The 24,349-nt window shown below is 41.8% G+C and overlaps 1 protein-coding gene across 3 annotated transcripts in view; it reads right to left on the reverse strand.

The window, feature by feature from the left end:
- Positions 1-3,919: 3,919 nt before the first annotated feature.
- The window catches only part of bcar3 (BCAR3 adaptor protein, NSP family member), a 75,016-nt gene continuing 54,586 nt past the window's right edge, over positions 3,920-24,349 (reverse strand). For all 3 annotated transcript variants that reach the window (XM_084065819.1, XM_084065820.1, XM_084065821.1), the window contains 12 exons: positions 23,474-23,590; positions 21,287-21,507; positions 20,501-20,601; positions 19,743-19,874; positions 16,856-17,044; positions 15,316-15,564; positions 14,014-14,450; positions 12,779-12,894; positions 11,023-11,194; positions 9,146-9,257; positions 8,036-8,239; positions 3,920-6,654 (listed from right to left, as the gene is read on the reverse strand). In XM_084065819.1, coding sequence (XP_083921945.1) covers positions 6,476-6,654; positions 8,036-8,239; positions 9,146-9,257; positions 11,023-11,194; positions 12,779-12,894; positions 14,014-14,450; positions 15,316-15,564; positions 16,856-17,044; positions 19,743-19,874; positions 20,501-20,601; positions 21,287-21,507; positions 23,474-23,590 — 2,229 coding nt within the window. In that variant the 3' untranslated portion in view covers positions 3,920-6,475. The remainder of the gene's footprint in view (positions 6,655-8,035; positions 8,240-9,145; positions 9,258-11,022; positions 11,195-12,778; positions 12,895-14,013; positions 14,451-15,315; positions 15,565-16,855; positions 17,045-19,742; positions 19,875-20,500; positions 20,602-21,286; positions 21,508-23,473; positions 23,591-24,349) is intronic.

The raw sequence follows: 24,349 nt of genomic DNA on the forward strand, positions 1-24,349 counted from the left end.
TATGAATGAAATGGTCCGTTATTTTCGCTGAGAACGTTGTTATTGCTGTGAATGACCACTGTAGCTATAAAAGAGATATAGAGTGAGCGAGATGAGTCTTAATTTTCTTGCTTAATGGGGTTTTTAATACTCTGAAGCCTTTTGTAACTTTATGAGCAATGTCCCAATTTTGTTTTGCATGATTTTTTCAAAAATGATTGTCATTGACATTTGAGTTAAAGGAGTAGTTCACCCAAAAAATGTAATTGATAGAAAATAAGTCATTTTTTGGGTGAACTACTCCTTTAATTCAGATTCCCATTTTTCCCCCTAACTTTTAGACTGGTTTAAGCCTGTAAATCTATGCTGTTGATTCAACAGGTCAGTCATTGTAACACAGCCAACATAACATAAAGTCTGATTCATAATATTCCAAACCAAAATGCCCAATGGTGGTTCTTTTCCCAAGGTCATTTTGGAACAGTGAATGAATATAGGCTGTTTGTAAACTGTGTTTCTTCATGAGAAGCTGTGAAATGTACAGAATGATAACCGTAGATATTGTTCTTAACTTGAACTTCAACTCCAACCATGCTGTCCTACCGTGCTCTTAATAGACCATATTCCCACGGCGGCCATATTGGAATTTAACATTGAAAGTGCCGCCACCCGGGGTGGCTACTTTCATTGACTTCATAGAAACATGGCCGCCGTGAATATGGTCTATGGGCCAACTTCTGTCTCCTTTAACCCATTAAAACCTGAGGCCGATTCTACTGTACGAATGCCTTCAAAATTAGCAGTTCTCACACAAAAAAATCTAAAATAGCTACAAGCTAATACATCTGCTATTTTTGTACCAAGGTTGGTTCTGGGGACCCCCAGGGGCCCCCTTTTAAGGGGTCCCAGGGGGTCCCCAGCAAAATGTGCTTGATATAGCATAAAAATCAGTTTAACCACTTTAACCCTATATACTTATTTGAAAATAAAAACTAACCAATGAAAATAGACGCATTGTGAGCTTGTTTAAAAAAAATCAAACGTGAACTACTCAAATCTTTATGGGGTCCCCTGGCACGACATCCTTTTCATATGGGGGTTCGCGGCGTATCAATTTGGGGGTCCTTCTCTTTAAAAATGTTTGAGAACCACTTTACTAAGGTGCCAGAGGACCCCAAAACAGACAAAACCACAACCACACACGTGTCTCATTTGGTCACCTTCGTTTCGACTCGGATTGGAAATGGTGAAAATGGTAAAAGCAGTATTAACCATCTGGCAAAATGAGGCCTATAGTAAGTTACACTGGCCTACACAGCAAAATCCTACTGTAAGTGTCCATTCACAACATTCCCGAATGGATTAATTGAGGATTTTACTGTGTACAGATAACGGTATACAGTAACATTAGCATAAATGTGTTGTCATGCTGGTAGTGCACACAGGTACACACAGTTCCAAAGTCTGGGTGATTGTCACTATAGTGTGTGTAGCAGTGAGGTGCCTTAACCTCACTGCAATGTGTTATTAACTTTAATGAACTGTGCTGACTTAATTAAATTTCCTCTTAAAGGTGAACTCATGGGCCAAGTTTTTAGCATACTGCCCTATACAGCAGTGGTTCTCAACCTGTGGGTTGGGACCTGGGGGGGGGGTCCCCAGATGACAGTGAAGTGACAATTGAAGGACTTTTATTTAAGACCCTTTTAATACCTCCAAAAAAAGGAAAATACCATTACTGCATCAAACGTAATCCACAAACTATACTATTAAAAACTAGTCAAACATCGGCCAAATTGTCAAATGATGTAAGAAAGAGGCAAACATTGTGAAAATAGCAGATCTACAAGCTCACAACGCCTCGCAGGTGAGCTTGTAGTAAGATCTGCTATTCTCACAATATTTATCTGTGGAACCAGGTCAAACTAAATGGTGCCTCATCTACAATTCCAAGTGCTTGTCAGGGTGGGGGGTCCCCAGTTCAAATATGATTACTTTGGGGCGTTGCGTCCTGGTTAAGGTTGAGAACCACTGATATATAGTTGGCGCTGATTGACAACACGGTGTAGCATTAATGATAAATGAGCTATTATGACACACATGTGATCTGCCAAATGCCACTCTACAAACTTTTGTTTGGTTTCTTTCACCCTGTATGAAAACTGTGAGCCGCATATCATATCCACTGTGCTGTAATTCTGAATATTATGCAAACATATTTTAACAGAATATCTTAGGAATTGAAGATTAAGTAGGAATTGTGCAGTAAGTACTTAATATGTATACAACCAGTGCTTTTCTAGCCTACCAAGCTATACTGTGGGCGTGGTGCTGTTTCAACTCGGTAAACCACACAGTTTAAACCAGACATGTTCTCATCTCTCCTCTTGTCCTTAACCACTTAAACCTCATATGTTGCTGAGCAGAGTCCCTCAGGGCTCTCTACTAGTGTATTTTCTGTTTCTGCCCGACATTGAATATCTTCGCTGAAAATAGCTGCGACATAAGCTTGTCGATCTGCTATTTTCTGTGAAGGTTTTCCCCCAGAATACAGATGCTGGGGTTTAGGTGGTTAACTGCTATGTATCATCAGTGTCCTGAAGAAACACTACCTTGGCTCTATGCACAGCAGCCATATTGTGAAGACATTCACAGGTGTTGCCAATGATACTAATGAAGGCTCTGTTCCATTCTGGTTAAACAGAGTCAGGGTGCTGATATTGTGCATGTTGGCTCACTGGAAACACTCTGCTACACCAATGGGTCTAAAATTTGTGTCCAGGGACCCTCATGGTTCCTTAAGGGGTTTCCAAATGGCCCCTTGCGGGTGTGTAACTCTGAGAGTGTACAAATGGAACGAAATGGACCCGTAATGGTCCATATGGTTCCATTTGTACACTCTCGTGGAAATGGAACAGAGCCTTCATTAGTATCATTGGTAACACCTGTGAAGGAAGTGATAATATGGCCGCTGTGCATAGAGCCTACTCATCTTTTCACATGCATTTTTATATTTAACTGACTATCGATACATTTTATTTCTTCGCCGGATGCTGACGACAATATGTCAAAACCCTGTAGCGTGTTTTTATCGTTGTATACAGTACATTGTAATAACCAATGGCAGTACTTTTTCTCCATGTTGTGCACATCACTTTTTACTTTGAATGTTGTCAGACACTTTGTGAACAAACTGCCCCCCCCCCACCCCAAGATATTGTTCTAATAAAATGAGCAGCAGTGAAAAGTAGATTGGTTTACTTATTGTTCCATATGGCATACATACTGTATAATTGTAATGTTGGATGGTGTGTACAACCAGAGGGGTAACCGGAAAGCTCGCCCCAAAACACACTCGCCCCTAGCGTTTCTTGTATTCTTGTATTTGTTTTATTGAAGTTAAGGTTAGGTATAAGGTTAGGTTTAGGCATAGTTTACTGAGGTTATGTATAAGAATACGGTTAGGTTTAGGCATAGTTTTACAGAGGTTAAGGTGAGGTGTAAGGTTAGATTTAGGCATAGTTATACTGAGGTTACGTTAAGGAATAAGGTTAGGTTTAGGCATAGTTTTACTGAGGTTACGTTTAGGCACAGTTTTACTGAGGTTAAGTTTAGGAATAAGGTTAGGTTTAGGCATAGTTTTACTGAGGTTAGGAATAAGGTTAGGTTTAGACATAGTTTTACTGAGGTTGATTGGTTCGTTCGTTCCGAGGTCGGCGGATTTGACCCGGGGCGAGCGCGTTAATACATGAAAAACGTAAATGAATGACACTGACATATTTATAATCTAAATACAAATATTATCTAAATATCAACTAACCTGCTTCAATGATGTTCTAGTGGTATATAATTGCCGTTGTTGCATCATGTATTTCTTGCTTTTGTCCACCTCCATGCACAGACGGTTACTGATACAACACATTAAAAAAGGATCATCCTCTACAGATTATATTGTATATTTATTATGTATTTAACATTAAAATTCATCAATATCTTTTTACAGTGAAGTCTCCTAGAGAAAATATATTACAGTCTAGTATTAACATGCTTAAAATAACTATGTACACCTTTAGTACTTCACACAATGACATACTTTTACCAGTTTGACCATTAGGTCTGTCTTTACATAAAGTACAGAAAGTCAGATTTGTAAAACTTGTGGTATCCAGATGTGATGTTGTTTCCATAGAGGAAACAACAAAATGTCTAGATTCAGAGGACTGAAAATCAGATTTTCTGTACTTGTATACACCCAGTCTGAGACAGGGATAAAACAATAAAAGAAACATAATACATGTTAATGCTGAGATCATATTTAGCTAAATTCACATTAGCTAACAAAATACTCGTCAAGGCCATCTAAATGAAATGACTTCAATTGTCTTTCTTTCTTTTGTTGATGTTGGTCAGATTTGTGCAAATGTTCTTGCATAAATAATGCCTAGGGTTAAGATCTTTGTTGTTGTTGTTTTGTTGCTATTAGTACAAATAGGACAAACCAGATCTTACTATAAATATCACACACAGTGTCATTCAATCCAAGTATTAACTATCTCACACAAGATGAAGGGTTTTCCTTTTAAACTCACAATTAATTGATCAGATGGTCATATTTAGCGATCAGCAAAAAGGATAAATCACAAAACAGTATTATATGATTTTCCTAATTTAAAGCAGCCAAGAATCTCCATAGGGGACAACAGGCTAATATGACAGACATGTAGACCCCACCCCCCCCCCCAAAAAACAAAAACGGTATTATACATTAACGTTATTAAATATGTATTTTTGTTACCAATATACAGTAGCACTGGCTCTTACAGCTGTATTATTCCATTCTGTCTTTTTACACCAGGAATAAAAAAAAAACACTATTTTAGTGTCTAAAAGGGATGCACTGATATTTTGAATGTTACTGCTGTTTTTTTTATACATTAAGTGTGTAAAACATTGCTTCATAATCGATCATCAAAACCCTCCCCTATCACTACTTGTTGATAGTTAAAACACTTTGGTACGAAGGGAAATGCTCTTCATTGGAGTGCCAATGTAAAAAAAAAACGAAAGAAAAAAAACATTTTATCTAAAGTACCTTGGTGGGAAATAAATAGACCAAAATTCAAGATGTCAAGGCATCCCTTTAAGTATTTGCTTCAGTAACCCGGCCAATCCCTTTAAAAAGGTGTCCATTTCTGCTACTGGCTGGAGTGAAAGTCAAACATGACTTTTTTCGTGAAAGAGGAAGCATTGCATTTTGTACTTTGCTGACATCCATACATCCAGTCTCAGAAGAAATGGTTAATTACCTGAGTTATGCTTAATGTTAACATACTGCATGTCAGCAATGATAAATTGCTCTGTATGTACAGTATGTTGCCGTGAAATGTTAAACGGTTGCTGTGAAAATCACACCAGTCACACTTCTGTTGACTAAAACTGAGTGTCATGTCATTCTGGAACCCAGGTTTCGTTAAAGCATGCTGGTCTTGTAACCCATCACAAAATAACAATAATAACTCTGCTATGTATGTACAGTATGTAAGCCACAATATAACAATATGAACTCTATAGATATAATGTACATTGAACTTGTGTGTGTGAGCTACATATTAGGTTCTCTGGCTAAATGATCCCCACAGTAAAACAAAAATCCTCAGTGTTTAAATTATATTACATCATCACATTGCATGTCCAACATGAAAAATAAAATAAAAAATCAGCTGGCATTGAATCATAAGCTACATAGAAGCTACAGGTATAGGGAGCAGGTGCACGATGGAACAAACATGGCTGTTGACTTGAGTCAGTCAGTCCATCCACAGCTCTGTTTGGAACTATTTCACTGCTTTTCTCGAAATCGAGCCGAGACATTATGTCAGTGGTTCTCAAAGTGGGATCCTCAGGGTTCCTTGGGGGTGGGGGTTCAAATTAACCCTTACAGGTCTGTAACTCAGAGAGTGTACAAATGGAACCTTATGGGTCTGTAACTCAGAGAGTGTACAAATGGAACCAAATGGACCCTTACGGGTCTGTAACTCAGAGAGTGTACAAATGGAACCTTATGGGTCTGTAACTCAGAGAGAGTACAAGTGGAACCAAATGGACCCTAATGGGTCTGTAACTCAGGGAGTGTACAAATGGAACCAAATGGACCCTTACGGGTCTGTAACTCAGAGAGTGTACAAATGGAACCAAATGGACCCATGAACGGGTCCATTTGGTTCCAGTTGTACTCTCTCAGAGTTATGGGTTTTCCTTGAAACTGAAACGTTTTGAGAACCACTGTCTGCACCACAGAACAGATCTACCAGACCTATCAGCAGGAGCGCACGTTACTGAGTAACACGCTGTCTGTCGAGAGTGTTTCAAAACACACTGTGGACAATGGAGCAGCTTGCAGAATGTGTTTTTCCACTCCAACTGCTAACGTTACTCCAACAACAAACAAGGAAGAGAAAAGATCTTTCTCAGAAGTCCGTGCTCCTCTCTCCGCTCCTCAGATCTGGGTGTGTGTTTTGGGAGGGGGCTCCAGTTTCCGTGACAACGCGGTGAGGATGAGGGAGAACTTGTTGAAGCGATCGGACTGGTTGACGGTGGCTCCACGGCTCCCCCAGAGCAGCCGCAGCTGAAAGTCTGTCTTGAACACTTCCAGGAGGTCTTCATCGCACTGGAAGCCTACACACACACGCACACACACATTGATTGAATACTTTAATAAAGTGTAAAGTTGCAAAGACAAGCCCAGGGAAGTACAGTTCAATGCAAGGTCTGTTAAGAGGATTTTAAACACAAGAAAGCACTATGGCTTGTTTCCATTGGGGTCCTTTGTACTCAATTCATCGAATGAACACACACACACACATGCACGGACGCATGCACACACGCGCACACACACACACACACACACACACACACACACACACAGACACATTTGAAGAAATAAATAGTCTTCTCGAGTCTTCAAAGTTATTAGCTAAAGCACTAATTCTGGAAGTCCACACCTACAGTGCACACACTAACATGGAGCCCAAGTACAAAACAGTACTTTATGTATATATACTGTATGGTCGCTGTCGTGACGGGGAGAAACCTTGTGTCTCCATAATTCAACTTTGTCTTTTGTTTTGTAGATTATTGCCCTACCTTGAGTATCACACAAAAGTAGCAAAAGTAGCAGATCTACAAGCTGTTGTGAGCTCGTAGATAGGCTACTTTTGATCGGCTATTTTTGAGTGAAAGCCAAAGTGGTGACGTCTGTCTGTGGGTTTTATACTTACTGAACCAATCAATGGATACTGAAAAGTATCAACAAGAGCTTGTGACTGAATAATAACTACACTGGATCCAGTGGAACACAGGCTCTTTATTTTCCTTTTTCTGAAAAGTAACAGTATGGGATATACAAGGTTTTCCACAGGACAGAGACGATATATATGTATAGCTTGTTGTGTGAGATCAGATGGGATAACATACAGTAAACCAGTGGTTCTCAAAGTTGATTCCAGGGACTCTCAGGGTTCTTTCAGGGAGTTCTAAATTGACCCTCACAATTCTGTAAATCTGACGGTATACAAATGGAACCAAATGGACCCGTTAGGGTCCATTTGGTTCCATTTGTATACCGTCAGAGTTCAGGGGAGACCGTGACATTTTAAAGTTTGAGAACCATTGCAGTAAACCAGGGGTCTTCAATGTTTTCAGGCCAAGGACCTAGCTGAGAGACAGATGAAGCAGGGACCCCCTACTATATATTGTATAAAATTGTGTTTCAGATTCAACTTTTTTGGTTTACTAGGTCTGCTCTTTTTTCCCTCTACACCTATACCTCTTTGCCAAAATTGCGAGGCGTTGTGAGCTTGTAGATCTGCTATTTTTGGCTAAAGTTCTCCTCAGAAAAGGGATGCTAGGTTTCAAGTGGTTAATGTAAAAAGAAAAATCATATCACATAAAGATTTGGTGGACCCCCTGTAGTAACTCTGAGGACCCCCTAGGGGTCCCGGACCCCCTGTTGAAGACCCCTGCAGTAAACCATAAAGGCTAAACCGTGGGGTAGTACCTTGTAAAGCCGTCTGCGCGCTGGCCGTGTAGCTGTGTGCGTTGTGCGCGACGCCGCGTGCCGCCTGCAGGTGGCGCAGCATGATGTCACAGCCCTGCTCGCTGGTCTCCCACAGCTCCGCCCCCTCGGGGGTGATTGACGGCCGCTCCATCAGGGCGAGGAGGGGCAGCAGCAGGGGCACACACACCACAGGGGGGAGGGAGGCTGGGGGAATGACAACAATGTTTGTTTATCACACACACACACACCACAGTGTTTGTTTATCACAAATCAGAGTGAGTGGCCTTGTTTAACCTTTATCTACTCTTGTGTGTGACTTTTATCACGTGTGGCTCTGGGTGAAAGGCCTGAATATACCTTATTGCAACCCACACACTCTCACATTCTCTCTCTCTCTCTCTATTACAGGCTGTTTGTACAGGGTTTATACTTTTGTATACCCTTTTTGTTGTGATGTTTTCTTTCTTTCTCATTATATGAGGTGTATTCTCCCTCTCTCTCTCTCTCTCTCTCTCTCCTCTACCTGCTTCAGGAGAGGAACACCTGCAGGTAATAACAATCAGGCTAAAGGAGAGCTGATGAGAAGAGAACTGTTTTCTGTTGTTCTGTATCGATGGTGCTTCTTACTTAATGTTATTCTTGCCTTTGTATTGCTGTATACGACTGTGTACTTTCCTTACTCTGTAACTCTTAACTGCTGTGCTGAGTCTAGGCGACTGAAATTCCCCCTCGGGATCAATAAAGGTGTATGTCTGTCTGTCTGTCTGTCTGTCTGTCTGTCTGTCTATCTATCTACTGTAATGCAGTCGTGCATGCACACAGACTAGGCATGTGACGATGTATCGTAAATCGATTCAAATCGGTTCAAACTGGTGACAATTTAAATCCATTTAATCAAAAAATGTATCGCGATGTAAACAGCAGAGGGCGCACTTGAGACAAGACAAAAAAAATCATCATCATTTGCTACTGTATTGAAAAGAGGATAAGAGAGAACACAGTATTGTAAAAAAATAAAAGAAGAAAACACTGGATTTGTGTAAGAAAAAACAATTGTCTGGAAACTAATTTTGTTCGTATGGTAAACCTAGTATCATGTGCTTCCAGTACCTGTGCCTTCATACAGGCTCTTGTAGAAGGGTTTAAGTGTTTTCTCGTAGTTGATGGCCGTCTGTGTGTAGCTCCTTCTCAGTGCGGTCCACGTCTGCTCCAAACGACTGATCTACACACACACATAGAACCACAGAGAAGCAACACTTTACTCTGACGAAGATGCATCGTTCGTTGTCATCAAATCAAATAACAATCACACAGCTGTGTGTGTTGTGTGCTCCAGTTTCCTTCTGGGGATTCTGATCAATACAACTAACATTGTTTGAGAGAGAGAGAGGAGGGGGGGGGGGGGGGGTGTAGCAGTCAAGAATATTATGTGTGCATGTTTAACCACCTAGGATTCAAGCGCGGGATTGTCTCCTGCATGGGGGAACCAAACTTCTACCACAGTCCCTGGCAGGGCTACTCTACTGGGTACGACTGTAATTGTTTTCTTAGTATTATGAGTGTGTCTGTATTCAATCACATGAACCCTAGCGTCCCCCTATTCTTATCCTGGGCATTATGTCATAATAGGCCAACATTTGGTGATTTGGTGTAGAGGGGGGAAAATTAGAGTTCCAAGGACTGTAGGACTGTCGGGGTGGAACCCTCATATGTCCAAAACTGTTACTTTTCAGGATTCAAATTCTAAAAGTAGCAGATCTACAAGCTCAAGATGTGTCTGCCCGACAGCAACGAGATTGGTGTGTGTGTGTGTGTGTGTGTGTGTGTGTGTGAGCTTGTAGATCGGCTCTTTTGGGGGCTAGTGGGTATGACCCACAGGGTGATGTGATGCGTCTAGTGCAGATATCCTCGGATAGTATAGTTGCATGCTTGTTTGCTGCTTGCTGTGTTGCATGCCTGCTCCTTGCTGCTTCTCGCTTCCAGGAACTGCCGCTGGCTAAGCTAACTAAGAACCAAGCGATGGAGAAGCAGAATGCGTAAGTCTTTCTCCTCGCCAGTACATAGCCTCTCCATCACCAAGACCTTTGCTGTGCCTCCTCGTGGCAGTCCCCGGTAACTGTGTGCTCTGCAGCCTCAGGCCAAACAGCATGGGATCGATCTCTGGCCAGTGCCTACTGCAGGCTAACCTTTTGGTTATAGGCTACGGGAGAAAACCCCTAAAGAAAAACCTGTGGCGAAGACCCGCATTAGGCAGTCACCAACAGACCGGTGTTCTAGCAGTCCTCTGCAACCCCACGCGGAGGACGTCGCATGGGGCCAAGGCGAGACAGTGTGAGTAGGGACTGCGCAACCCTACCACCACTCTAATCAACTCACTGTGCAGGCCTTTGCTCCCCTAACACATTGAGGCCTGAAGCCGATTCTACATGTCTCCTAAATCCCAACAGTATTCTGAAAAACGTATGTTTCTATATCAGTGGTGCTCAATCTTTTTCATGTCACAAAATGATATGTATTTGGCCGCGGACCCCCATCAAAATATGATGTTCCAGGGACCCCCCATGAAGCAAAGATTTTAGTTAAAAATGTTCGCTTTAAAAATATATATATTCAAAGATTTGCACATATTTTCACACATTTTCAAAAATAGCAGATCTACAAGCTCATAGCGCGGCACTCGGTGCCACGCTATGAGCTTGTATATCTGCTATTTTTGAATAGCCAAAGTGTAAAATAATGCTTTTTAACTCAAATAAAAAAATGACACAGTTCCAGGTCTTAATGGGCTAATCAACTCACTGCGCAGGCCTTTGCTCCCCTAAGCAAGTGTGTGTGTGTGTGTGTGTGTGTGTGTGTGTGTGTGTGTGTGTGTGTGTGTGTGTGTGTGTGTGTGTGTGTGTGTGTGTGTGTGTGTGTGTGTGTGTGTGTGTGTGTGTGTGTGTGTGTGTGTGTGTGTGTGTGTGTGCGCGTGCGTGCGTGCGCGCTACCTGTGGCAGGTCCAGGGCCTTCATCAGAGCGGTGAAAGCGTACAGGTCGCCGACGGCGTCCTTCAGCTCCATGGCGACCAGGATGATGCGGTTCAGCGTGGTCGCCCGCTCCTCCACACTGCCCGTGCATCCCAGGATGTCCACGGCCACGCCGATCGCCATGGTGTGATGTCTGGGGGAGGCCAAACAGAAGGTGCAAAGTACGTTTAACATTAAGTACATAGTGATAATACTCAGTCACAAGCATTTTATGATCCGTAAACCACTTAAACCCTATATCGTCGCTGTCGGGCAGAAACCTCTTATCTCCATATTCTAACTTTATGTGTTTTTGTAAATTAAGTAAGTAGCAGATCTGCAAGCTCGAAACGCACCGAAACGCAGCCGAAAATAGTGTTGTGATCAGCTATGAGCTGGTAGAGCGCCAATTTTCATAGAATGTTCGGCTATTTTGGCCAAATGTTTGCCCATTAAGACATACCCATCAATAGGGAGGCTAGGGTTCATGTAGTTAATGTATGAATGCCAAGATACTGTACTTTCATCCATAAAACATCATACATGAGGCTGAAAGTGCTTATATTGTTTTGTACATTTTTGGGGTATATAATTTTCCTCTGTATTGGGAATTGAGACGCAATGCACACAAGGTACTGATAAAGTAAATAAAATGTAATGAATAACTTTTTGTATAGTTGTATATAGTATTGCAATAATGTGTGGCTGTCACAAAATATTTTTCTCACGCCACACCATTTGGTAACTACTGCCTTAAATCAAATTTATGTTTTGTCGCGTGATGGTGTTACTTGCAGAGAACGGCAGAGAATAGCAGAACTACATTTTAATGCATCTGAGTCATACCAGATGCATCCATAAATATGACAAGTCGGCGTTCGGATCCATGTCACACATACTGTACTGGCCAATCCAAGTCAAAGGTCACAGAAACTAAACCCAAGTCAAGCCAGCAGGCATGAAAATTAAATCAAAGTTGAATCATGAGTCCCCATGGACTCGCCACTTTATACTCCTGTGTGTGTGTGTGTGTGTGTGTGTGTGTGTGTGTGTGTGTGTGTGTGTGTGTGTGTGTGTGTGTGTGTGTGTGTGTGTGTGTGTGTGTGTGTGTGTGTGTGTGTGTGTGTGTGTGTGTGTGTGTGTGTGTGTGTGTGTGAGAGACAGAGAGAGAGACTCGGAGTGTACAAATGAAACCAAATGGGATTTCTCAGAGTAGAACATCGCCTTGAATGTCCAAAAACTTTTTGGACATTACTTTTCCGCAAAATAAGGAGCCATGTGTTCCAACGGACTCAATGTAGTTACTTAGTCACAAGCTCTTGTTAATGCTTTTCATTTGTTCGGTATTTATAAAAAACAGACTTAACCACTTACACTTTCATTAAAAAAAGACGCAGGTCTACAAGCTCACGTGTGGTATCATTAGCGTGCAGATCGGCCATTTTTTGCTACTTGACAAAGTAAACTTTAACCATATTTTATACGTTTGGCTATTTTTGAAAAATCTTGAACATTTGTGCAAAAAAAGTTTAATTTATGAAAAATTTTATGAAAAACTTAAACCGTATTTTATACGTGTGGCTATTCAAAAATAGCAGATCTACAAGCTCATAGCGCGTCACTTCGTGCCGCGCTATGAGCTTGTAGATCTGCTATTTTTGAACATGTTGTGCAAAAAAGGCTGCCATATGGAGATAGAAGGTTTCTGGTATGTCGTTCACAGTGAGTGCGTAGATACCTCTCCAACAGGTCCAGTCTCAGCTGTTGACCGTGTGGCAGAGTCACCAGCTCCAGACCCGACGCCACGCCCATCTGCTCTTTCACTTCCTCGGACACACCCAGTATCCTAGCAACCTGAGAAAACAAAAAGACACACACATCAAACCGGGTTTTACAACAAGTTTTTTTTGGGGGGGTGGGGGGGGGGGGTTGTTGGGGCTTTTTATGCCTTTTATTTAGAGAGGGATAGGGAAAGTAGGCTGACACGCATAAAAGGCCGTCGGGAACGGGAGTCGAACCCGCGACACGTTGTCAGGCTGGCATTACAGCCTAGGGTGCCTGGACCGTCTTTCTGTCTGTCTGTCTGTCTGATAATCTGTTCTTTCATAATAATTCTATAATTGTGTGTGTGAACAGTATGTGTGTGGTTGGACAGCTGTTGTTTTTTCAGGGCTGTTTATGTCGCTGCGCTGTGATTGTGTGGCGCATCATGCGATTCTTTTTAATGTGAGCAGCAGCAACAACAACCTGGGCAGCAGGCTTAGTTTTAATCTAATTCTCTACAATACTGGCAGTCAGATGGAGAGGAACTGCTTTTAAGAGCAGCAGTAAACATGTTTACCTGCAGATTTAGAGTGTGTGTCTATGTGTAACAGTGAGTGTGTTTGTCTGTCTACCTGTACACTTGCATGCAGTGGTGTAAAGTAAGTACATTTACTCAAGAACTGTACCTAAGTACAATTTTGAGGTACTTTTACTTTACCGGAGTATTTCCAATTGTCTATACTTTTACTTCTACTCCACTACATCTCAGAGGCAAATATTGTACTTTTACTCCACTACAATTATTTGAAAACTTTAGTTGCTAGTTACTTTGTAGCCCGAAAATCGGCGACCGAAAACCGGCGAAAGTGGCCGTTTTCAAGATGTTTTGGCCATTATCTCTGGAACGGAAGGTCCACTCTGCTCAGTTCAAAGCTTGTTGGATGCGTGACTTTGAGGACGGTCACGCAATGACACCTTTTCGGGTTATTTGGGTTTTCTAGGGGAGAAGAGATCTTAGTTCTTAGTCCAGCGCTATGCCTCTACAGTGGGTACGCCACTGATGCCAATTCCTTTCTACTTTTACTCAAGTGACATTTTGAACACAGGCCTTTTACTTGTAACAGAGTATTTCTACATTGCAGTATTGATACTTTAAAAAAATGTGAGTACGTATTCCACCACCGTTTGCACGTATGCATGCATGCGTACCAGACAGTCGGCCATCAGCAGGTGTCTGGCTATGCTGTGGTGGTTATGGTCCAGCAGCAGCTCCTTGGCTCTCTTCAGAACCACCATCTCCAGCGGCTTGTTCTCCGGCGGCAGGAGACGAGAACCGAAGTCCGACGGCCGGAACGCCGACTCCGTCTCGAACACCGGGCACCGGAACGCCGCCGTCCTCTCCTTTTCTCTCCTCCTCTTCTCTTGCTCTTCGTCCCTCCCGCCGCCGTCCTCCTCCTCTCCTTCGCTGTTCTCTAAGGCGGCGATGGCGTGGTGGTAGGAGCTCCTGTCCAGCGCTCTCCTCCCGCTCCCCTCCGCGTTGCTGTCCTCCTCTCTCCCTCCCGCGTCTCCTTCCAGCCCTTCTTCTCTCCTCAGGCGTTCCACGTAGCTGCAGGACTGTGGCTGCAGGTCGTGGGTGTGTGGTGTGTCTGTGATGAGGAGTGAGAGGCGGGGTTATTATTGTTATCGACGAGTCATTCCAATAGGCTCTATGCACGGCAGCCATATTGGACAGAAATTGGGCCCCTTCCTTGCTTCCTTCACAGGTGTTACCAATGATACTAATTAAGGATCTGTTCCATTTAGTGGTTCTCAAACTTTTAAATTTCAAGGACCCCCATAACTCTGAGAGTGTACAAATGGAACCAAATGGACCCTCCCGGGTCCATTTGGTTCCATTTGTACACTCTCAGAGTTACACCCCCTCAAGGAACCATGAGGGTCCCTGGACCACACTTTGAGACCCACTAGTGTTTCCAGTGAGCCAACATGCACAATATCAGCACCCTGACTCTGTTTGACCAGAATGGAACAGAGCCTTCATTAGTATCATTGGTAACACCTGTGAAGGAAGTAAGAAGAGGCCCAATTTCTCTCCAAAAATGGCTGCTGTGCATAGAGCCTATTAGAACTTAGAAAAAAACATTTGGGTTAACTGAAATAAAAATAAAAACGAGGCTTAACTAACGGAAAAGGCTAACTATTGGAAACTGTTTTGTGTGTTTATAAATGAACTAAAACAAACTAAAATCACAGAGAAAATGTCCTTAATTTTAGTAAGTATCCAATATCCTTCTTTAAAACATAGACAAAGATGCATTGTGAGCTTGTAGATCTGCTATTTTCAGAGCTGCCATGACTACCCCATAACAATGAAAAAGAAACTAAAACAAACAAAAATAATAAAAACTAAACCCAAGCTAAGTCTTTTTCACAAAATAAAACTTAAACTAGCAAACCCACTTAAAAAACGAAGTCAAAACGAAAGGAAAATTCAAACAAAGCTAAAATAACCTTGGCAGTTGGGGGTGTGGTCTAATACGGCTCTAATTGGCCCCTCCCACTCCTGTGGGCTGAGCGGTGCAGGGCTGGGCGGCGGGCTGTCACTGTGTTCCGTGTCCCGGTTTGAATCCGGCGGCTGGTCCATGCCAGCAGGACAAACGGCAGTAGGCATCATCATGGTACTCTGGGGGTTGGCAGAGATCTGTAGCTGGTGCTGGAACTTCAGGGGCTTGGCTGGGGGCACAGGGGGCGCCATGGAGGCTGTGGAGTGACCAAAGAAGTAACATTAAAGATACCCATGAACTGTATTGGCATGGAAAGGCTAACATACAAGCAGAAGAAGGATTTTAATCCAGCTCAGGGAACCGTATATACTGTACATGAATACTATAGAAAATGATTGTTATAAAAAAGATTTAGCGTGAGAAATGCCAATACTGCTGCTAAACCTTGTTCAGGGACGCCCTATGCAAAACGGTTTCCCACGATTAAGCTGACAAACAAATGAATCAATTGAATAAATAATAAATATATAATATAAAATAAATATGGGATGAAAATGCATCATGACAGAGTATCCCTTAACACATATACTGCCAATCCCGAGATATCTCGGGACATTAAATCCACCCGTTACCTGCGTATCCCGAGATATCTCGGGATCGTCTTTTTATGTGGTTTAATAACGAAAAAAAAAATGTTTTGGTACCATCCTTGATTTTTTTGACGCTTCCGTCCCATCCTATGAGAAAATTTCCGACAACCGTTTCCGGTTCGTTTTTTATCCTGAAAAAACAGTTTTTCCCTGGTTTTGGCTAAAGATCATGGTTTTCACACGGTTTAAAAAACGAATGGTAAGCTCCGGTTGTATTTTCTTTTCTTTGATCGACGAACGGTTATCCTCTTTGTGTTTAAAAATGATCTGATAGCCGATCGGAGGCTAAGCTAATCTAAGAAGGCCGGTGGGGAAACGTCACAGCCACGTCACAGCCAAACGGATATGACGTTTGCAGCCTCTTTTACCGGCTGATAACACAGAAGAAGAAAAAGGAAAAAAAGTGTAAACCTTATGAGGGCTCGTACGTCCGTCGTTGCTGTTTATAAACACCATCCGATCGCGGATTTTAATGGATATAATTTTTTTGTGAACGGTTCAAAAGGCTATAAAACTCAAAAACGCTGGCAGTGGGTGAGTACCTTATGAATAAACTCTGGCAGGGAATGTGTTAAAGCGATAGTTCACCCCAAAGTGACTTTTTTTCTGTCGATTAGTCACGACCATGGAGACTTGAATTCATGATTTTTTTTTGTTTGTGTCACATTCCTAAGCCAATAATTTGATGGCTCAGGAATGCGACAAAAACATTTTTTTTTTTGGGTGAACTATCCCTTTAACATTATGGTAGTTCATCAGCATTTGAAGTCATATACTATAATATAGTGGGTAATTCAATAAACTAAAAAAACTACATTATTTCAATGTCCGAAATGTTACATATATTCCTGCATGACGACTGAAAATGTAAAGGAAGCTATAAGTGGTTTATAATACCTCCATTCCTCCACACACAGCTGGTGCTTTCTAATGGAGGAGCTGTGAGGCCGGTGGAGGGCGAGGAGGAGGTGAGATGATCCAGGGGATGGAGGTGGAGGGAGAGAGGGAGTCGCAGCATGGGCACCTTGCTGGGTTTGGGGGGCGGTTTGGGACACAGCTGGCTGTCTGAACCCCGGATGGCCTGGCCTGTGTTAGACACAGAGAATACAACATGTTATCTATCTCAGCCCTCTGGAGTGTACTGAACCTACAGAGATACGCTGTCACAACAATAACAACAGACACATGAATGAGGAAGAGTCACGAGCAGTGGTGTAAAGTAATTAAGTACATTTACTCAAGTGCTGTACTTACTTAAGTACAATTTTGAGGTGCTTTTTACTTTACTGGAGTATTTTCTAATTGTCTATACTTTTAATTTTACTCCAGCAAATTTGTACTTTTACTCCACAACAATTATTTGAAAACTTTAGCTACTAGTTACTTTGCAGATATACATTATTATATCATAAAACATACATAAACCACTTTAGCCCTATTTTATACATACATATTTGAAAATAGCAGATCTACAAGCTCACAACGCGTCGCTTCGCGACGCGTTGTGAGCTTGTAGATCTGCTATTTTCAAACATGCTAGTACTTTTACTTTTTGGTCCAAAAGTACATTTTGATACCAATACTTTTGCACTTTTACTCAAGTACATTTTTAATTCTGGACTTTTACTTGTAACAGAGTACTTCTATATTGCAGAATTGATACTTTTTCCACCACTGTCCTCTGGAGTGTACTGAATCTAAAGAGATACGCTGTCAGAACAATAACAACAGACACAGAATGAGGAAGAGTCACGACAGGCTCTCAAGGCCAAGAACATTCCTAATTTGAATAACATTTCGTTCCGTAGACCTTCATCAGATCAATTGTTGACAAACAACACATACTGTATATATCACTTTTTGAGTTTTAACGTAAATGAATGCCCAACTTGATCATACTACAGCGTCACACAAAGGTATCAAAAGTAGCAGACATTCGCGGTGCGTTTCGAGCTTGTAGATCTGCTACTTTTGATACTTTTGAATTTTAATCCTGAGAGGTTCCTTTTAACCCATTAAGACCTGAGGCAATTCTTAAAAATGTTTTCTACAGTTTTTTGAAAAAAATCCCCCAAAAAATGTTTCAAGATTTTTCAAAAATAGCAGATCTACAAGCTCATAGTGCGGCACCCGGTGCCGCGCTATGAGCTTGTAGATCTGCTATTTTTGAATAGCCAAAAAAAATCTAAAGTGACACAGATGCGTTCCGAACAATTTTGGACATTTTGAAACACAGGTTTCCACCTAAACAGGTGAGAGCCATGTTAAATGTTACTGTATACTGTATGTCCCCTTTAACAACAACAGACCAAATGGATTTACGCTGTTAATCCCCACACAGATAAAAATAAGAGGCAGAAGCATCGAAAACATAAGAGACAAACAAGAACAAATGACGTGTATAAAGTAGGTAAGAGGGAGGATGAATAGTCTGCTGCATACTCCCAACTGATGTCCGAAATGTGTTTGGACAGGGTAGGTATTGAGGACAAAATTACGTCATTAAGAACGCTGGCAGTGCCTGACAGAACAAAGTTTGGATGTTCTTGCACCTCTGAGATGTTCTAACTAAGCCGAAGAAAGACAGAACATTGTGTGACTGTGGGCACTGGGCAGAAGTTCAAGGGTGTGCATGATTTATTTAGTTTGGTTTCTGCGTTCTGCCCAAGGCTTGATTCTGCTAGCAGTAGAAAGCGGCGATATTTTTGAAGAGACGTTGCTAGATGAGGAGGTTAGGAGCTACTAGTCTCACAAGCTATCCTCCAGGAGGTACAGTACAAACACCTCTGAAACCATGCATGAACACAACCTGCCGCACAATCAACATGGCAAGCTCTAGCCAATCAGAAAGACGGACGGTTTGTGTTGGCCAATCAGGGAAGCCGATGCATACTATCTCCCGAATACACCAAAAATTATTTCGGCCTCTTTCTCGCACCCTCACATTTTTCGGTTCTCGGAAACCGTTGGATGTCCGAATTGCCATTCGGCTCTGCACACCTCACATTATATGAGACACAAACGCCAAGTTTGAGACTGAATTTATGCCAGGGACAAATTTTGTGACATACACACGCACACGCACACACACACACACACACACACACACACACACACCGATTCCATGAATTATAGTACAGTATATAGATAGTTGTACGAACGCTTGTTTTATTGTTGTATTGTTTTATTGGATCTTGTTTAGTCGTTACAATTATTTGTTTTAGCTCCAGCTCATTTGATTTAGCTATTTTGTCTCATCTGTTTAAGGAAATAGGTAGCTGATATATTGCACTTTTACCTTAGCGCTAGGTATACTCTTGGTTGCTTGTTTTTGCAGAAAATGCACTTAAGACTTCTGGTGATTAGTAGTTTTCGTTCCCTACCTATGTTGAATGCACTTATTGTAAGTCGCTTTGGATAAAAGCGTCTGCTAAATGACTGTAATGTAATGTAATGTAATATCAACTCAGTTATCTTGCTTTATCATAGACACTTCCATATCTCATATCCAAACCCTTGGCTCAACATAGTGGCTTGTTTTAAATTATCTGAAATTGAAATCACTTGCTGAAATATGGAACCAAATATGATCCAGGACACTTTTAAATTAGTTTTTTTCCATTCACATGCTAATAACTTTTGGGCAAATGAAAATACCTAGAGGTTTGGCAAGCGCCCGGACAGTAAGACTGATTAGCTTTACTTGCCAGTGGGGCATTCTTATTACTGAACCTAATCATTGTTGTTCCCAGAAACATAAGCAGACAAACGACCACACACTGACCTGCCAGGGGCTCTGTGGATCTCCGCGGGAAGGTGGGGCTCAGGACTGGCTCGCTGCCCGTCCGAAATACTGGAGACTTGGGGCCGGGGCTGTGAGGGAGTGTGTCTGGGTGCTGGGGCTGTGATCTGGACCCTATAGGGGCAGGAGAGGAGAGAACAGGAGTTTTTGATTGATTGATTGATATGTTTATTGATCATGAAAAAAACATATGTCACATGTAACATAGTGCTGACCCACCCACCATAATCACAAGTAAGGCGCGCGAACGCGGGAAGCGAACGCAGCTTGAAAATAACAATAAGAAGAATAGAAAGGAATGAACAATTGTAGAGAAGTGGGTGGTACAGTTAAATTAGTGAGAACAGGGCCGCCACAAGAAGGCTCCATACTGCTGGTGGAGGCCTGTGACTGTGACATGCTGTCTATATAGATGAACTTGTGTAGATGCTTTTAGATGTGTTATTTTTGACTGTAGCTGCTATATTTCTCTCAGAGGAGTGTAATTAGTCACCCAGGGGCAGGCGGATTTCAGCCACACTGTAGTGCACGCTGAGATCTGTCAGCAGCCAATGAGAGCGTGAGTCACATGGGGGTGCGGCTGCACACAGGCAATGCACACAAAAAGAATAATGCAAAAACAAATTCCATTGCGGATCTTAGTATGAGGTCATGTAGTGTGGTGCTGGTCAGTGCATGAATGCATAGAGTTCAGGATGCGCTAAGCGTTCTACCAATGAATGACATGACCTGTTACCTACCAAGAGGGAGGAAGCTTTCTGATTGGTGTGTCTTAAGGGGGCGTCGCCGCTCCTGAACCTGGTTGAGGCTTGCTGGTTGGCTGCCACACCTATCCTTCAACCTGAGTGAAAAAGGTTAACCGTCATTAATAATATTTATTGGCCAAAAAATCCCCAAAATCAAAAAAGAAGAAATAAATATGAAATATATTACTGTACAACCTTCTAGTAAGCATAAATTAAAACACGGCAAAATCTATATCTATAAAATGTATGAAAAATAGCAGATCTACAAGTTGTGAGCTTGTAGATCGGCAAAGTTTAAATAGGGCTCAAACCGGGAAAGCATCTGTGTCATTTTAGATTTTATCTATATACAGTATAGCAACACGTTTTTCAGAAAACTCTTAGGATTCAGAACAATGGTTTAGAACAGTGGTTCTAAACCATCTAAGACTTTTTCTTGAAAGTTTTTGAAAAATGTTGAATAATTTCAAAATGTTCAACTAAAATCTTCTCCCCTGGCGGTCCCTGGCACTAAACATTTCCAGATGGGGGTCCGCAGCCAAATACATATCAGTTTGGGGGTCCCCTTGGCACGAAAAAGTTTGAGAACTACTGATTTAGAAAGCATTTGTAGAATCGGGTCTAATGGGTTAATTGAAGTATAGTTGTGCATTGTGATTACTGATACTGAGTGTGTGTGTGTGTGTGTGTGTGTGTGTGTGTGTGTGTGTGTGTGTGTGTGTGTGTGTGTGTGTGTGTGTGTGTGTGTGTGTGTGTGTGTGTGTGTGTGTGTGTTCTGACCTGAGCTGATTGCCTCTGCTGTCCTGTATGTGTGTGTGGTCATGATGAGCGTGTGTGTTGTCGTGGGAGTGGCCGTTGGTGATGTTGAGGCTGAATCGCTTCTGGTTGCGCTTCTCCGTTTGCCCCGCCTCTCGGTGGTTACCGACCAATCCGTACTTCTCCTCCAGGCAGCGTAACGGTAGCGCTCGGTTGATAGGCTGGAAGATGATGGCCCCCACCACCTGCAAAATCAATCGAGAATCAATGAATGAACAATCACGATTTTCAGTGATTCCCCCCCCCCCAAAACATAATCATCAGGTATTATGGTTATACTAGGAGGAAGATTTTTTTCAAAAAAGTATACAGAAATTGTTAAAATTATGTTTTTATGTGGACACGCCAGTTCATTAAGTATACCTGGTTCTCACCTTAGCACCTCCTCCACCACCTTAGCACCACCCACCTGTCCTAGTCCCTCCTCCTCCTCATGCCCACACCTGTTGTGTTATGATAATGAGGGGGAGGGTATGTTTTTACTATGTCACTAAAGCGCTGTTTCTCTATTGGCACGTTTGACCCTCAAGGTTTCAGTCTCCAGGAAGAAACTCAAAATAGTCAGAGAAGACATAAAACACCATAAAACCACCACCGGGGTGCTTAATGAAGTTCTATCAACCTCATAGACACACGAAAAACAGGAAAAAGTGCAAAAACATGGCACCAGCTCTTTAAGTACAATTTTGAGGTATTTAACTTTCTTCAGTATTTACAATTTTCAATACTTTTACTTCTACCCCACTACATCTCAGAGGCAAATATTGTACTTTTACTCCACTACAATGATATGAAAAGTGTAGTTACTAGTTACTTTGTAGATTTTGATTATTATTACAAAACACACTAACCACTTCAGCCCTATATATTATTTCAGCCATTTGAAAATAGCAGATCTACAAGCTCACAATGCGTCGCATCTGTGAGCTTGTTGATCGGCTATTTTCAAAATAAAATATTTTTTTTTTACATTTGAACTTGTCAAATGGGACATTCTGCACAATGAGTACAGTACTTTTACTTTTGTATATTAAGCATATTTTAATGCAGATACTTTTGTACTTTTACTCAAGTACATTTAGAATTCCGGACTTCTACTTGTAACAGAGTATATCTACATTGCAATATTGATACTTTTACTTAAGTAAATCATGTGAGCACTTTTTTCACCACTGTTGAAAACTAGTCTTTGTCCAGTTCAATCAGCTGAACTGCACTGTAGAGTGATCTGTACGCACAGTTCCATGCGTCACAAGTTAATTAAAAGTTAATTGGAGAATTCACCTTTTGAGCAGGACTGGTCAGTAATATTGATGGATGTGTTTACTTGAAAGCAGATCAGCTAACAGCTGCTCTGGTTGTGTGTAAAGAAGTGTAAGGATCACGAGACTTCAATAAGAACTAATGTGATTTTTTGGACAATTTTCCCCCTTTCCTTTTTCTCGTGGAGTAATTAGGGAATTTATTCTCTTCTTTTCCAAGATCGCAAGCTTGAAAGTATCGCTTGGACTGGTCCAGTGATGCAAGTGGGATCCACGCCAACAGACCTGTGGCCTACAGGTAATCACGCTGGCAAAAAAACACCTGTTTTGCTACATGTGTTGACCGGTTGAATAAATTATGTTCACTGCTGGAGGTTGTCGTTCATACCTAGAGAGGAGTTAAGACCAGGAACGCATCTTTGTCATTTTAAGATTCAAAAATAGCAGATCTACAAGCTCATAGCGCGGCACCGAGTGCCGCGCTACGAGCTTGTAGATCTGCTATTTTTGAAAAATCGTGAAAATGTGTGAAAATCTTTGAATATATATATTTTTTTAAGGCGAACATTTGTAACTCAAATCTTAGCTTCTGGGGGTCCCTGGAACTAAATATTTTACAAATGTTCGCTTGAAAAAATATATAGGCTACGAAAAAAAAGAAAAAAGCAGATCTACAAGCTCATAGCGCGGCACCGAGTGCCACGCTATGAGCTTGTATATCTGTGAGCTTGTATATAGAGTATGAGCTTGTAATATCTGCAATAATATAGCCAAAGAAATCTAAAATGACAGAGATGTGTTCCCGGATTGAATGGGTTAATTGTATTGTATTGTATGAGCCTTTTGGCAGTGACTCTAAACTACACTAATATGTAATATCTAAACCCACCTGCGAGACAGGTTTCCTGTTGCCAACGTAGTATCTGATGAGGGCGGGGACACTGTCGAACCCCTCTCTCTCCAGCCGGTACTCCACTCTGGAGTATGCTTCATTCAGTGTCACCACCTAAAGAGGAATGGGTATAGATAGTTATTATTTTCTGTAGTGTAGTTGAGGAGCATGTTCAGCCACAGACTTATCCCTCCTCGGCACACCACAAAGTCACTTGGATAATAGTCCTTTGTGCCTGCAGCCATCAGGCTCCACAACCACACTTGATCCCTATATGAGAGGAGTTAACACCTGCTCTGTCTGTTACTGAATACTGATGTTTGACTCCTGGATATATTATATACACGCATCTACAATATGCATGGTTGATAGACATATCACATATGCATTCATTCATATATTCTTTGTTGATAGACACATATTTATTCATACAGTGATAGACTGTGCTTCATACACTAGACCAGGGGTCTTCAACGTTTTCAGGCCAAGGACCCCCTAGCTGAGACAGAGATGAAGCAGGGACCCCCTCTGTATTGTATTAAATTTAGTTTCAGATTAAACCTTTTTTGTTTACTTGGTCTGCTCTTTTTTTCCCTCTACACCTATACCTCTTTGCCAAAAATAGCCGATCTACAAGCTCACAACGCCTCGCGCTGCGAGGCGTTGTGAGCTTGTAGATCTGCTATTTTTGGCTAAAGTTCTCCTCAGAAAAGGGATGTTAGGGGTCAAGTGGTTAAGGTAAAAAAGAAAATCATATCACACAAAGATTTGGCAGACCCCCTGTAGTAACTCTGAGGACCCCCTAGGGGTCCCCAGACCCCTGCACTAGACTGCATATATTCCTTCATACAGTACATTCATTGTTGACAGACA

The sequence above is a fragment of the Gymnoscopelus microlampas genome, assembly GCF_963454915.1.
Source record: "Gymnoscopelus microlampas genome assembly, chromosome: 9".
NCBI lineage: Eukaryota > Metazoa > Chordata > Actinopteri > Myctophiformes > Myctophidae > Gymnoscopelus > Gymnoscopelus microlampas.